Source organism: Cryptomeria japonica, chromosome 10 (genome assembly GCF_030272615.1).
Source record: "Cryptomeria japonica chromosome 10, Sugi_1.0, whole genome shotgun sequence".
NCBI classification, from domain to species: Eukaryota; Viridiplantae; Streptophyta; class Pinopsida; order Cupressales; family Cupressaceae; genus Cryptomeria; species Cryptomeria japonica.
Window position 1 is genome coordinate 824,388,498 of NC_081414.1, and position 15,914 is coordinate 824,404,411.

At 34.6% G+C, this 15,914-nt stretch overlaps 1 protein-coding gene across 1 annotated transcript; it reads left to right on the top strand.

Moving 5' to 3' along the window:
• Positions 1–14,366: 14,366 nt before the first annotated feature.
• LOC131076837 (oleosin G-like) lies at positions 14,367–14,915 on the top strand. The gene is made up of 2 exons (XM_059212911.1): positions 14,367–14,469; positions 14,569–14,915. The coding sequence occupies exons 1-2, from the start codon at positions 14,367–14,369 to the stop codon at positions 14,913–14,915; spliced, it is 450 nt and encodes a 149-aa protein (XP_059068894.1).
• The last annotated feature ends 999 nt before the right edge of the window (positions 14,916–15,914 follow it).

Below are 15,914 nucleotides of genomic sequence, written 5' to 3' on the forward strand. Positions count from 1 at the left end.
TTATGTTTCTCTTGGATGAGGTTTTCCCTCATGGATCCCCTAGGTACACACAACTGATTACCTTTGAACAAGAGACCATTTTGAAGGGTGTAATCTGCATACTCACCATGGAAATGGTTCTCAAACTCTTTGCAAACCTTATAAGTTGTTGAGAAATCTGCATCTCCTTCATAGAGGTCTTTGAAACCTTCTATTCCTATGCTCTGCAACTGCAACTCTTGAACAGTCAACAACTTTCTGCTCAATGCATCCGCCATCTTGTTAAGTTGTCCCTTCTTATGCTTGATGGTGAAGGTGAAGGATTGGAGGTATTCCATCCATTTTAGATTCCTATTGCTTAGCTTCTCTTGAGTGTTTATGTAACTCAATGCCTGATTGTCTGTGAACACTACAAACTCCTTTGGAAGTAGGTAATGCCTCCATTTCTTTAGGGACTGCACTAGTGCATACAACTCTAGGTCATAAGCTGAGTACTTCTTCTTGGCTTCATTAGGCTTCTCACTGAAAAATGCCACAGGTCTTCCCTCTTGACTCAACACACCACATACTACAACTCCACTTGCATCACACTCCAAGGTGAATAGCTTATCAAACGTAGGTAGGAGAAGGATGGGTTTTGCGGCTATTTCCTGTTTCAACAATTGAAATGCTTTGTCTGCCTACTCAATCCATTTAAACTTGGTTTTAAGTCCCCCCTTAATGATGTCAAGGACTAGTGCACATATACCACTGAAATTTCTCATAAATTTCCTATAGAATTGAGCTAATCCATGGAAACTCCTTACCTCAGTTCCTGTTTTAGGTGCAAGCCAATTCAAGATTGCCTCCACTTTGCTTGGATCCATCTTCAAGGTTCCTTTGGACACCATAAATCCTAAGTAAACCAACTCTTGCTTCAAGAAGTCACACTTCTCTAGGTTGATGGATAGTTTCTCCTCATTCAACCTTTCTAAAACTAACCTCAAATGCTCAAGGTGCTTTTCCTTGGTTCTGCTATAGATGAGAATGTCATCTAGGTACACTACCACAAATCTACCTGTGAAGTCTTTTAACACCTCATTCATCAACCTCATGAAGGTGCTTGGAGCATTAGTAAGCCCAAATGGCATCACAAGCCATTCATACAATCCATCTGTAGTTTTAAAAGCAGTCTTCCACTCATTGCCCTCCTTGATTCTAATCTGGTGATAACCACTTTTAAGGTCTAGCTTGGTAAAATACATAGCCCCTCCTAAAAAATCCATTAGATCCTCTATTCTAGGAATAGGAAACCTGTACCTTATTGTTATCCTATTGATTGCTCTTGAGTTAGTGCAAAGTCTCCACTTACCTCCTTTTTTTGATGCTAGCACTACCGGGACTGCACATGGGCTGATGCTCTTCTTAATCAATCCTTGTTCCAATAACTCCTGCACTTGCCTTGCTACTTCCTTATTCTGATCAGGTGTGAGCTTATATGCAGCCTTGTTAGGTAAGGATGCACCAGGAACAAAGTCAATTTGGTGGCTTATAGACCTTCTTGGTGGGAGTGTTGTCGGTGCTCCATCACTCACTATATCCTTATACTCTTGCAACATTTGTTTGACTTCCTTAGGTATTTCTGCATGCAACTTGTCTTCTTCCTCCTTTGGTTTCACAAAGATGGCACACTTCACTATCTCTTCCTTATGTAGCAAATTCAAGAACTCTTTACCAGTAGCCATTAAAACACTAGGTGTTTTTGAAGTGCCCTCTTCATCCTCTGTCAAAGACTGAATCTTGAAGGTCTTGTTGTCCTTCTTGAATGACATGGAGTTCTCCTCTCCATTATAGATCACCTTCCTATCAAACTGTCGGGGTCTTCCTAGCAATAAGTGACATGCATCCATAGGTAACACATCACAAAGGATCTTATCCTTGTATCCTCCAATTGAAAACTCTACCCAAGTCTGCTCATTGACTAGCACACTCTGTCCTTTGTTCAACCAAGTCACTTTGTAAGGATTGGTGTGGGGTATCTTGTGAGTTTCAACTTTCTCACTGCCTCTTCTGAGATGATGTTGTCAGTTGAGCCTGTATCAACTATCACCTTGCACACTTTACCAAGAATTTTGCATCTCACCCTAAACAATGCTCTCCTATGTTTGGGTTCCTCCTTAACCGGTTGTCTGATCAAAATCCTATTGAACATCAAATTCTCACCAACTTCTAATTCAATCTTATCCACATTCGGTGTCTTGCTACTTGAAGAGTCTTCTTGTGCATAAGCAACCCTCTTTCCACTATTTGATGTGGTAGGCTTGTCAGTGCATCTGTATGCCGGGTGTCCCAATTGTCCACAATTGTAACATTTCATTGTTGCAAAATAGGAGTTACCTCTACCGGTACTTCTACCCCTATTTGGACCACTTTGTGCACCTCTTCCTCTAGAATGTCCTCCTCTAAGATTGGCTTCACTACCATGCTCAGTCAACGTGGCTTCTCCTTGATTCTTGGGTTCATTTGCCTTGCTTGGGTAACCACCTCGATGACTCGCTTGATCTTTACCTCTACCTCTACCCCTATTATTGGAGTCTCCTTTCCTTTTATTCCTCTCTTCTACCTTGGTAGCAAGTTGATGACACTTCTGGACAGTAGTAGGAGTCCATAGGCTTATCTCCTCTTGAATGTTCCACTTTAGACCACTTAGGTACCTAGCCACTTTAATGGATTCCTCTTCTTGGATCTTGGACCTAAGACACAGCTTTTGAAACTCCTCTGTATAGGAGGCCACATCAAGATCCTTTTGCTTCAATCCTTGTCTTTTCTTATGAAGTTGGACTTCATAATCCTCTAGCAAGTAGTTCTCCTTGATCTTACTCGCCATGGCCTTCCAATTGGCAATAGGTAACTTCCCCATGCTGATTCTTTCCTCTTGCAAGTACTTCCACCATGTCAAAGTTGCTCCCCTTAATCTTGACTTGGCAACTTTAACCTTCTGAGCCTCTGTCACTCCTTCACACTCAAAGTGGTTTTCCATACCCTCAATCCATTCCATGACGGTGTCAATATCCATCCTTCCACTAAAAAGTGGCAATCCTTCAAATGATTTTGTATTCAAAGCCTTAATGGCCTTTAGAAATGGTTCTTCATTGATTATAGGGTCTAGTTCAGGTATGATATCATCTATATCAATAGCCTTCTTTCCTCTATCCTTGGTGTCCTCACCTCCAAGTCCTTGTGTCCCCTGATCAACCACTTCTTGCAATTTATCCCTTATCTCACTCATAGCAACTTCAAGGAGTCTATTTTTCTCCTTCTACTCTTCTACCTCTCTAGCCAACTCTGCATTAGTGACCATTTTTCTCTCCCCTACTGATTCACCAGTATATAGAGACATACACATGCCAACAAATCTTTAGCTTGCTCTGATACCAATCTGCTGGGTTGGTGTTTGGGATAGACTAGCCTAGTCTATGCTCCTGGATCCTTTCGTTGGATCACCTGGTGTTTTCCACACACCCTAGGGTCTCTAGGACTTCCTTTTGTTTGAGGAATCCCCTGACCATGCCCAATCCACCCACCACTGAGTTATACTGCTGCTCCTAAGGTCTCACCTACTCATGAGACTCATAATCCCTTACTATGGCTAATAAGGGCTAATCTTGTTCCACACCTTCCAAGGTCTTAGCAAGGTTTTTCAGGTCTGTTTCATGGCCTATCCACCCATTCATGAGCCCCCAAGAGGTTTCAACCATTCAACCTCTTACCGATTTCACTATTTTGTGTTTTTGCCTACAAAATAGGGCTACAAGAAAGAGCCCCTATTAGGCCTCCTACCCGGTCTTCTAGGGCTCCCTCTCCCAAATGGTGCCAAAACAACCCTAACTCCCAAAATGGACTGCTATTCAATTAGCAAGGACTCAAGGATTTTCTAGGTTTTGGGTCGGCCGTACAGTGCTTAGGGCAAATTTTGGGGGTTTTTAAGGGTTTTGTGAGGGTTTCTAGGATCTGCCTGGGTCACAGTGAGTACTTTGGGTTTTAGCCACCTTGTTTGGATTGGTGGAGGCTCCTCCTCTACACCAATGATGCTTCAACCATGCCTCTACACTTCCTCCAAAGGATGTTCTCTCTACTAATCAACCTTGCTCTTCAAGACCTCTGCACCAACAGCCATTCCTAACCGGGCACTGTCCAATCTCGCCTAGGAATGGTTCTTTGCTTGGTCATCCTGCATTTTAAAGGATCTTTCTTGCTTGAGACTATAATATAGAGTCTCCACATCCATTCCCCATGGTTTCATGGTGGTTCCACAACGGGGAATGGAGTTAAGACTTCATTTACACAATCCTGTCCAAAACTGGACAGTAAGACTGCAACTTACAAAATATTTACACACACACACTCAACCTACAAGTAAAAACCTAAAATAAATGCTTGAAATGAAAGTATTTACACCATGGAAGATGAACCACACAGTTTTGGAAATGTCTCAATCCATTAAACTGCTTGTCTACTTCATTCAAACTGACTAGTAACAGTTTCACAGTCATAGTCTATTCCTTCTGCTAGGGTTGTACAAGATCTGACCTTCCACACACAACAAGGGTCTGTGACCATTTTGGGTGGAAAAGTTGCTTGACAGCTTTTAAAAGTTTTCATGCAACTTTTGCATCTTTTGAGCAACTTTACTATTGTTGCTTTACATGACTCCCAAGCCTATTTTGGGCTATCCTAGGGACATCAACATGCCAATAAGGCCTAACACACACTCCAGTCACACTCAACCTCTCCTACACAAGAAACTCACAATCTTGACTAAATGACCCCTAAGACCTCCTCTAGGACCCTACCTAGGACCTATGAGCACATGGCTCATTATTTTATGTACAATGGCTTCTAAAGAAGCATAATGCCAATAAAACAAAGAAAAAGAAGGAGTCTGGAAGGGTGCTCCTGCACCACAACCTCAATCGAGATGGGGGCTGGAATTTAAGCTTCTCTTGGCTCCCCCTTCTAAACCATCTTAGGAAACCCAGTTCTCCAGTTCCTCTTGGTCCTACTCCCCTCCTCTTGTCTTCCCCTTAATCCTTCTTTTTGGATCTTTCCCTTTTTTCAAGCCTATTTTTCCATCTTCTCCTCCTTTATTCTCCACCCCCTAGATCCTCACCTTCCCTTTGTGTCTTGTTCTTCCTGTCTGTTGTTTCTTGGCCCCTTTGTTTCCTTCTTGGATCTTTGTCTTCCTTGATGATTGTTCTTTATTTCTTCCTTGGTTCTTCTCTCTCTTTATTTTTTTTATTTGTCTCTTTCTTCAATTTTATGTTTTTTTGGTTCTTGTTGCTTGCGCTATATGTATATGTAGTATCTTTGGTTATATATATGTTTATTTTTCATCTCTTTTCTCTCTTGGTTTCATTTGTTTTGCATCTATTTGGTTGGTTCTTTTTGGGTAATATTTTTAATCATTTTATTTCTTTTATTTATTTTTTGTCCCCCTTGATTTTTGTGCCTCTGTCCTTGTGCCTTTTGTCCCATCTTTCTAATCTTCTAGGTCTACTAACATTCTTGTTTTCTGATCTCTTTCTCTCTGACCTACTCTCTTGCATTGATGATGGATCATGGTGTTTGATCCAAAATATTGGCAACATGAAAATCTACAAGATCAAATCCAAAATAATTAGAAACAAACCAAAAAAAATAGATAGACACATAGAACCAAATTTTGCAGAGATGAAAAAGTGAGGACACTGTTGCCCCAAGAACCATTGTTTGACACTTTTTCAATGAAACTTTAAAGAAGCGCTCATAACAACAACCTGGTTCTAGAAGTATCGCTATTGTGTACATCTAAGGCCATGGACAAGGTCACCCCAAGCAACATTGTTTGGCATTTCCGAGCATAAATTTTAGACACAGTTTCTTCTCTTCTTCCTATTTCCAAATCTATACTTCATGTCTGCATATATGATCTGAGATTTTTTGTGCATGTTGATCACTATCAATTTTACATCTTTATCCCTAGATCTTGCACTCAATTTACATCTTTCCATAACTCATTTTCAACTAAATTAAAGAAAATATAAATTTACCTTGTGTTCAGTCCTTTTCAATCAGATTTGAGATTGAGTCAAGTGGATCCATTCTCCTTCTAAATGTAATATTGGAGATAGGTTTTACCCTAATTTGCATGCATAAACTTTTAAACCCTATTTTCCATTATTACAAGTTTGGGATTTTATAATTTTTAGAGTTATTGTCATTGATATCTATCTTAATTTATATTGAAAACGAAGACAAATCAAACTCTACACCTAACACCAAACACAAATAAATAATTGCTTTAGTTCTCCTAAATTCAACGTAGAGAATCTTTGTGTATTCTTTATAAAAACCTCATTGTACAAGTGCAATTAATTATATAATCTTTTCTTTTGAGGAATATGACATATTTTCTTACTACTATCGTTTGTGGAAGGTGCTTTAGTTTGTTGCTTTATCTTGTAGACTTGTGTGGCGAACTTTTGTGTTGCAAAGTTCAACTTGGTATCAATCTTTAATTCAACATGATCAAAGCTCAATCCTTAATTCAACAATAGTTACCTCAAATGAAATAGAACCTTAACCCTAACACTAATATAAATTCAATTAATATCTAATCTTGTTTAAATTCTAATTGTAACCCTAACCCAAATGAATTTTTAGAGTCATTGTCTTTGCCATCTATCTTGATGAACTAATTAGTCTTATAAACTTGAAACTAAATCTTCAATTGAATCCAAGGCCTAATCCATACTCTAAACCAAATTGAATGGTAACTTGAACCATAAAACTAAACTTAATTAAACTGTAAATCTTAAAACCATTATTAACAAGCTTATCTACTCTAAGATTCACATTGTTTGTCTTTACATTAAATTATTAACAAATGGAAATTTATTAATACTATCATTAATATAATCATGACTCAATAATATTATAATACAAGAATTAATAAATATAGTAGTAATTATTTAGTAATTATAAAAAATTATGTAATAATGATATTTAATAATACAATAATATAATAATAATTTATTCGTATAATATCATAATAATGCTAATAATATTAATAATAATAATAATAGAATAACCTAATTAACATGATCCTATAGTACTATAACAGTGCTAATAATATAATATAATACTAATATTAATTACACTTTAATACATAAATTATTAAATTGAAAAAATTTAATATATGTATTATATGGATTTTTTATGAAAAATATACCCTCAATTCCTTTTCTATAAAAAAATAAGATTCACATGGTTATGCAATCTTTCTCTTCTATGAATCAGCCACGAAACTTCTTAGATGCACTCGCTGAGACAACACGACAAAGCCATCTCCTACTTACTGCAAGATATTCAAAGTAAAGGTGCAATTAACGCAAGATATTTTTTTCAAAATTTAATACATTTTTTAAACTTAATTTTAATGATAAAAAACAACTTGAAGTATTAAAACTATTGTCAATGTTATAATGATTGAGGGATTCAAAAATGTTGAATTTGTTTTATAATATTTGAATAGACATTTATTCTTATTTATTAATTTTGCATAATATAATTATGTACTTTATAATCATGAAGTATGTTATAGTATACTTGCTGATCTATTTTTGCACTGCAATTAACACTTACATCATTATAATTGTTGCCACCAATGTCAAGATCACCAATATGTCTAAATTATATTTTTTAGTTTAAAAAAAAAATGTAAAATAGACATTTAATTATCTACAACTAAGGTTTGAAGGTGTGACTCGTCATGCATTTCTTGTTAGTAAAATATCATATTTTTATTTAAAGTATAACTTATATGCAACATAAATGGACCGAATACATATTAGTAACCATAAATATGTGTTACTAGTTGAACTGAGTCCAATAATCGTTAAAGCAATTGTGCTCATAATATCCAATCTTACCACAAATTTATACTATATATTGTAAATAAATAGTCTACATGTAAATAAAAAAATTTAAAAAAATGTTGGTCAAAATAGATCTATAGTTGAACACATAAGAACATGTAAAAAAAAATATTGGTCAAAATAGACCTATAGTTGAACACATTAGAACATGTAAATGTGATATTAAAAGTATAAATATAAATATAAATATATTAACAAGTGAAATAAATAGTTTTTTGTTTGAAATAAAATAACATAACCATCCACTACAAAAAGTACAAATATACATTCATCAACAAATGAAATAAATAATTTTCTGTTTGAAATAAAATAGCATAACTATGCACTATAACCCGGTACAGTGACTTGGTTTTGGCGGCGGGCCCTACCAAATAAACCATTTCTAGTCTTACCGAACCCGATACACTCACTCGATAGATGGTTTTGACAGCGGGCCCATTTCTGTGAAGACGTGTTAATTGTCTTCATGCTAGCCATTTCTGTGATGACGTGTTAATTGTCTTCATGCTAGCCATTTCTGTGACGACGTGTTAATTGTCTTCACGCCGGCATTTAGAAGTAGGTCAGCCCCAATATTTCTATGCCTGCCAGAAACTTCTACCTATATAACGCAGGTGTCTTACATTTTCTTCTCACCAAGTTTGTTAACAAATTGCACTTCCTTCTTTACTTTGAATATCTTGTGTTGAGTTTTCCCAGCAGTAAGTAGGAGATGGCTTGGTTAGGGCTTCTTGTTGTCCTTGTTATGTCTGTGTTGGCCCATGGTTCATATTCCACGAATGCCTACGCTACGTTCTCTAGTGGAGGTAATATATTAATATTATAATATATTTTATGGTAATATATTATATTAATATATTAATACTATATAATATTGAAAATTGGATATTGGATTCATATTTGATACCCAATATTTCTAACAAAAATCATAAGCATTGGTATTTTCCTCGGGATTGCATTGGGATTTGGCTAGGACATGTCAAACTTGGAAAGTAAACAGAAAAAAACGTGTTTTGGAGTGACCTTCCTTGCTTTTCCAGACTTTGTTATGGTGGCTGACGATTTTTTTTTAGCTAAAATTGATCAAATGAAAAGTTATTTTTAATGACATTCTCAACTTTCCAACAATATAAGTTTTTCCTTATTTTGACTTTAATAAATAATTATTATTCGTTTTCTAATTGAATTCTGAAAGTCCTTATTGATAAGTTGATTGAAAAAAATCTATAACTTTTAAATGATATCACATTTTTTGAATCCAAAACATGTGTCACATTATATATTTTGCATACTATAGGATTTTTTTAAAAATGAATTTCATAAATTTTTGACCAAGTTAAGGTGGTCAGACATATGTGAGTTTTTATATTTTTAAAAAGTTATAGTAAAAAAATCATAATTAATTATTTACATAAAAAAAGTTATAAAAAAATGTGTCACATTTGGACACGAATCTTCTACTTATATTTAAAATCTTATAAAAAATATTATGATTTGATTGTGGTTAGGGTGGTCAGACAAACACCTACTTCTTATCTTTTTCCTAAAATCTTAGTACTATTGCATTGAATTTTCAAACTTTCATCAAATAGATTTATTTATTTTTAGATTACAACTAGTAGCAGTAGAAAATACATTCAATTTTATATAGATTCTATTCTTACATATTTTTAAAATAATGTTGATAACCTATTCAAATTTTTGCATCAAGCTGCCTAACTCTGTTTTTCTGAATTTTCATTGCCACTTAAGAGCCTATTTGGCCCCTCATGATCCTGCACACATACTCTCTTTTATATCCTCTCTCTATTTATCTCCCTCTTCGTCCCTCTCTATCTATACATATCTCCAAGTTTCTCTCTCCCCATATCCCTCTCTCACACATATGCATGCAAACACTCCTTCCTTCTCCCTCCCTATGTTTATCTCTCTATCTTTCTCCCTCTCTATCTCTCTCCCTCTCTCTATACTTCTCTTTGTCACTTGTCTTTTTCACCTTCTTTATCTATAACTTTTTCCCCCTCTATTTTTATCTTTGTATTCTCCCTCCAACTCTATATCTATATCTCATATCTACCTCTTTTTTATTCATTCCATCTCTCCTTCTCTATAGCTCTATTTGTCTCTCTATCTCCCTCTTTCTCCTCTCTCTATCTCTTTACATCCATATCTCTACCTCTACATTACTTCTCTCCATATCTCTCCCTATTCCTCTTTATCTCTGTCTATCAAGCTCGAGCTCTATATCCCTATCACTTTATCTACCCCTCTCTATCTATCCCTATCACTTTATCTACCTCTATCTCTCTATCTCTCTATATCTTTTCATTTCCCTCTATAACTCTCTACATCTCTCTCTATCTATATACCCCCCCTCTCTCTCCTCCCTCTTTATATCTTTCCCCATCTCTCCCTCCCACACTCCCTTTCTATCCCCCATATCTATCTCTCTATCTATACCTCTCTCTCTCTTTCTCTCTCCTGTTGGCATTTTGTGGTTTATGCTGTGATTGTCATTGATGGACACACACTTGTATTAAGATCCCCTTTATATGTATGAGCTTATGCTCAACCGGTATTTTGTTCCAACTGGTATGTTGTATAATAGTCTCTAGACTAGTGGTGATTTTGCAGAATGTGTTTCCCGGTCTGAAGCGGCATGTCGACCCCAAGCGGTTCACAGATCACAAGCGGTACGAGGAAGTAAAGCGGCACAACACATTCTTACCAGTCTTCATTTTTGTCAAACCGGCAACCGGTATTTTGTATGAACCGATAATACTCTGTGATGAGTTACCAACCGATATTTTGTGATGAGTTACCAATCCACCGATTGTTTGACGGTGCCAACACATTGACGGTGATTCTTGTGTCGTGTTACTGAGTATGCCTAGATTCACTGAACCTAGGAAATTGTAATGTAATCCTATTGGACCGACATGAAATCATATTCCTTTAAAAGGACATCATGTCTAAGGTTTTTAAGCTGTTGAAGAAGTTACGAAAAGGGTTAATGTTGAGCTAGGGTTTAAGGTGGAAGTGGAGAGCGATCTTAGAAGATCGATTTGTAACTGAGAGAGAGATAGAGGAGACTGAAGTAATGCTGGAATGCATTAGCTGTGAGCAATACTGGATCTAACCAAGCAGTTTGTGCTATTAGATAGATCAAACACTTGTTGATTACTCACATCTTTGACAAGTCTGTAGCCCTTAACCAGGTAGGCCTCAAAGCCTTTGTAAAATCCTCTAACAAGGTGGTTCACACATGTGAATCTAAAATCCTCTAACAAGGTAGTCTTTAATCAGACTTATCTCCTAACAGAGATTGAGATTCCTAATAGGATCTATTCTGGTGAAGAACATTGTAAGACCTTAACCAGTCTGACCTTAACCAGTCTAGTTTCTATTCTGCAGATAGTGACTTGTGAGTTCCATCTCACCGTGGTTTTTCCCAGTTGGGTTTCCACGTCAAATATCTTGTGTTATGGTTGTATTGCTTTTGTGGGTGAATGTTTTATTCGCATTTTGGTTTGTATGTGTGGTAACCGGTTTGACTGTCAGACTGCTTTATCGGTTTATATTTAGACTGTGTAAGTGTTTTAGTGCAAAGATTTTTGGCATACTAATTCACCCCCCCCCCCCCCCCTCTTAGTATTCATCATCTCCTTCTATCTCCAGGTGATCCCATAATACTGGGTTATACTTTTTGGCCAACCTTGACACTGATATCAACATTTTGCAATATATCTTTACTTTCTAACATTTATAGAAGCTAAACCGTTAAGAATTTGAAGATGAAGTAAACTACTGATTTGTGAGATTTTTCATATAGATTCTAAATATATGTTTTTTTAAATAATTAAAAATGAATTGTCCATATTTTTATGTAACTTTTAATAACTTAATATTTACAGTAATCAACACTTTTCAGAAGTGACATTTATTCTATAATACATAAGATTTTATATAGCAAGAAGAAAATTCTAATTTTAAAAAAATAGATTTGTCACACCAATATCTAGTGTATGGATATTTTTTCATAAAATTTTGTTACATATATATTTTTAGTTAATTTTTTTAAGTCAAAGTAATTGTGATTTAGACAAAGGTGTATTTGGTAATGCGTAAATTTTATTGTATGCATTTGAATTAACTTCTTCTTTTTGTGTTGAAATGAGGATATCAATACCTAAGGAAAAGATATTTTTTACAAAAAAAGTTTTCCATTTTTCAATTTTTTTGCATGTGTGAAACACAATCCTTATTTCTTGATGAAAAACCTACATTCATAAGAAATATCTCTCTCTCTATATATATATGTGTGTGTGTGTGTGTGTGTGTGTGTGTGTGTGTGTGTGGGCACACACACATATATATATACACACACACACTCTATCCCACCATCTATATCTCTCTCTACCTCCCCCTTCCTCCATATCTATCTTTCTCTTCCTCTTTATATCTCCCTCTTTATCTCATTATCTCTCCATCTCTCTACTTGGACATGTCTCTCCCTCTCTTTCTACATCTCTATATATAACATTTCCTCTCTCTCTCTCTCTCTCTCTCTCTCTCTCTCTCTCTCTCTCTCTCTCTCTCTCTCTCTCCATCTTTGTATCTATCTTTATGTCTATCACTATCCCCTATCTCTATCTCGTTACCTCTCTATCAATCTTCCACTCTCTCTTCCATTCTTTCTCTTTCTCTCTCTCCCTATTGCAAACATAACATGAACCTTGTTATTTTGGAGTTTGACTATCTTCTTGATTCATAGGTTTTGTTTCATTTTCATTTGGATCCCTATAAATACATATATAGTTTATTAGAAGCTATCACTCCTCCATTGTGACCTTTGTTTCTTAAACAATGTAATTTTTTAAATAGCCTACCACTTGACCTCATGTTCTACACAAATGTACACACAAAATAAACTACAATTTTTCTTACTTACCTTTTGCACCTCTTTAGCATATCCATATCTCATGCTCCATATTTCTGTCTCTCTATTTGTCTTTCTATATTTTTCTATACATATATCTCTACCTCTATCCGAGTATCTTTCTCTTTCTCTTTAAATCCCCCCCAACTCCTCTATTTATATCACCCCATCTCTCTCTCTCTCTCTCTCTCTCTCTCTCTCTCTCTCTCTCTCTCTCTCTCTCTCTCTCTCTCTCTCTCTCTCACATGGAAAATTATTATCTTCTTAAATCATAGGGTCTGCTTTAGTTTTTCTTAGATCCTTGTAGATTGATGCGTCGATTTGAAGATATCACTTCTCTATTGAGACCTTTCTACACAAACAACATTATTTAATTATTTAAAAATAATTAAATAATAATATAGATCATATTTTATGATTTGTTATTCAAATTATTTAGTAGTGGTCATGAAAGTAGATCCAACTTGCTCTTTAGGAAAGAAGATTCTTCTTAAGAAGAAGAAAAATAGGTGAGATAGAAGGAATATTGTATTTAACATTTGAATTTAAAAAGTTGAAATTGAATGCATATTATTAAAAATATATAATTCGATTATTCTATTGTATGCATGTTTTTTAATAGTTCTTCAATCATAAACCATTGATTTACTTCAAAATGTCAATACATATCAATACAATTAAACATGTTTTATATTTTATATAATATAAATTATTATAAATAAATATATTAAATATTATATCATATAATTAATTCTATATTAAACAAATAATTAAATAATTATTACAAATATTTTATTATATAAAATCATAAAAATATAATTGAATATATATTATAAATATACAATTCTATAATATTTTTTAATATTCACAATACATATATAATATATAGAAATATAATATACAATAATAGATAATCATATTATAATTTTATAATTAAATAATAAATATAAAATATATTTATCTCTTCTATCTTTATTTCTTTATCTTTATCTTATGCTCTCTCATAATGTTACATTAGTAAGACCAAAAAGGAACTTTAGTAAGAAAAAACTTTTTAATGCACTATAGTCCATGAGTTCGTTTTTAATGCAATATTTTCATCCCATTCTCTTAACTTTTTAATGCACTATAGTCCATGAGTCAACAACCTATCGTTTTTAATGCAATATTTTCATCCCATTCTCTTCCCACGGGCGGGTGGTGTCCCCACACACGTTCTACAGCCCCCGTTGTCTTTGTCTGCTCTTCTCTCTTCCATATAACACATCATTTTCCCCGCCTCCCATTAACACATCTCCTCCTCCCGACATTTTCCCCCCCTCCATTTAACACATCTCCTCCTCCCGACATTTTCATCTCCTCCATATAACACATCTCCTCCTCCCGACATTTTCATCCCATTCTCTTCCCACCAAGCTTCGTTAATCCACTGCATTTCCTTACTCCTTTACTTTGAATATCTTGCGTTGGGTTTTCCCTGCACTAAGTAGGAGATGGCTGGGTTACGGCTTCTTGTTGTCGTGCTGGGTATGTCTGTGTTGGTTCAGCTTGCCCATGCTGTAGACTCCACGAATGCCCACGCTACGTTCTATGGAGGTAGTATCAGTTTCTGGGTTGTTTTTTGACTAGTATTTTCTGATGAAAAGCAATCTTTGGGATGCTTTTAATTAGGACTTATTTTGATTTACAATGCAGGTGGTTGTGGAAACCTCTCCAACACTGCCGTTTGCAACAATGGCTTCAGCTGGGGAGCATGCTATCACAAAAGTACAACGATGCTTACATCTTGTGCAAATTTACCGATTTTGATGGGGCTTTTTGTGGCAGGAATTGTAATATTTTTGTTAACTTTAGCCACTCTTTTGATCCTGCTAAGTCCCATATTGATACCTGTGGGAATACTGTTATTTATGACAGTTTTAGGCCTCTTTGCTGTGGGTATTTTTGGAGTGACAGTAATTTTGGGTTTTAAATGGCTTTATAACTACTTGAAAGGCAGAAGTCCCAATTCTGATGGCATAGCTCAACGCTCTGCAGTTTAGTTGTGATAAATCGAGAGATATTTCTTTGAACTATTTTATATATATTATTAAATATATATGAATTAGTTATGCATAAATAGAGGTTTGGATTCAGTTGAGTCATATTGTGTGAATTGGATGGTTTTCCCCTTTTGGAAATGTGCTTTTGGTCAGTAGACTTTAAAGCTGGAGTTTTTAATATGAAATGTTTGCACCTTTTTGGGCTGAATTGTGTTATATTGGATTGATTTGTATCTCTGTAATCAAGGCAATCTATGCCATGTGAAATTGTTTCTAGTAATTGATCCTTTCAGGCAAATAGTTGTATATTGTTTGTTCATTTTTATTTTTTAAATGTGGTAATTTATTAGTATAGGTTAATGTAAATTAAAATTATATTGTTATTTTGTCAATTTAATTATAATATAAAAAAATTGTATAATCTGAATTGGTTTAGTGATAGAGAACTTGTGCTCTTGAAATAGAGGTCAAAAGTTCAAATCCCACAAAGGGATATGGTATGTACACTTTATTGGCTTCAGCCTTACCTATCAATTTTTTTTTTAAATTTTCTACAAAATGGTTAGGTCAGTAGATCTAACTCTACAATGGCATTACAGTTTTTATGTAAAAGAAAAACAAAAAGATAAGATTGTTGTTTAAATGGTTAATTTTTTTATTATTATTTACTAATTATTTAGAAGATGGATTTTTTATTTTATTTTTATGAGATTTGCAAGGAAACAAATAATTGTCTAAATTATAATACTAATTATTTAAAAGACGATTTTTTATTTGATTTTTATGAGATTTGCAACAAATTATAAAGAAAAAAATAATGACGATATTTTACATATATTCAAAAATATAAATATATAATATTATTCACCTTATATTAAAAAATGTCTACATTAAAAAATATTACACCACTCTCTGATATCACTTGCAAAGAGTAGGTGAAAGGAAAAAATAAGGCGTCACATTGTGTTGAACGAATGAGGTGGAAAGTGGATGTATGGG

Coding starts and splice junctions, on each gene's coding strand:
- LOC131076837 (XM_059212911.1), top strand. CDS start 14,367: ATGGCTGGGTTACGGCTTCTTGTTGTCGTGCTGGGTATGTCTGTGTTG. Junction 14,470..14,568: donor CCACGCTACGTTCTATGGAG/GTAGTATCAGTT, acceptor TTTACAATGCAG/GTGGTTGTGGAAACCTCTCC.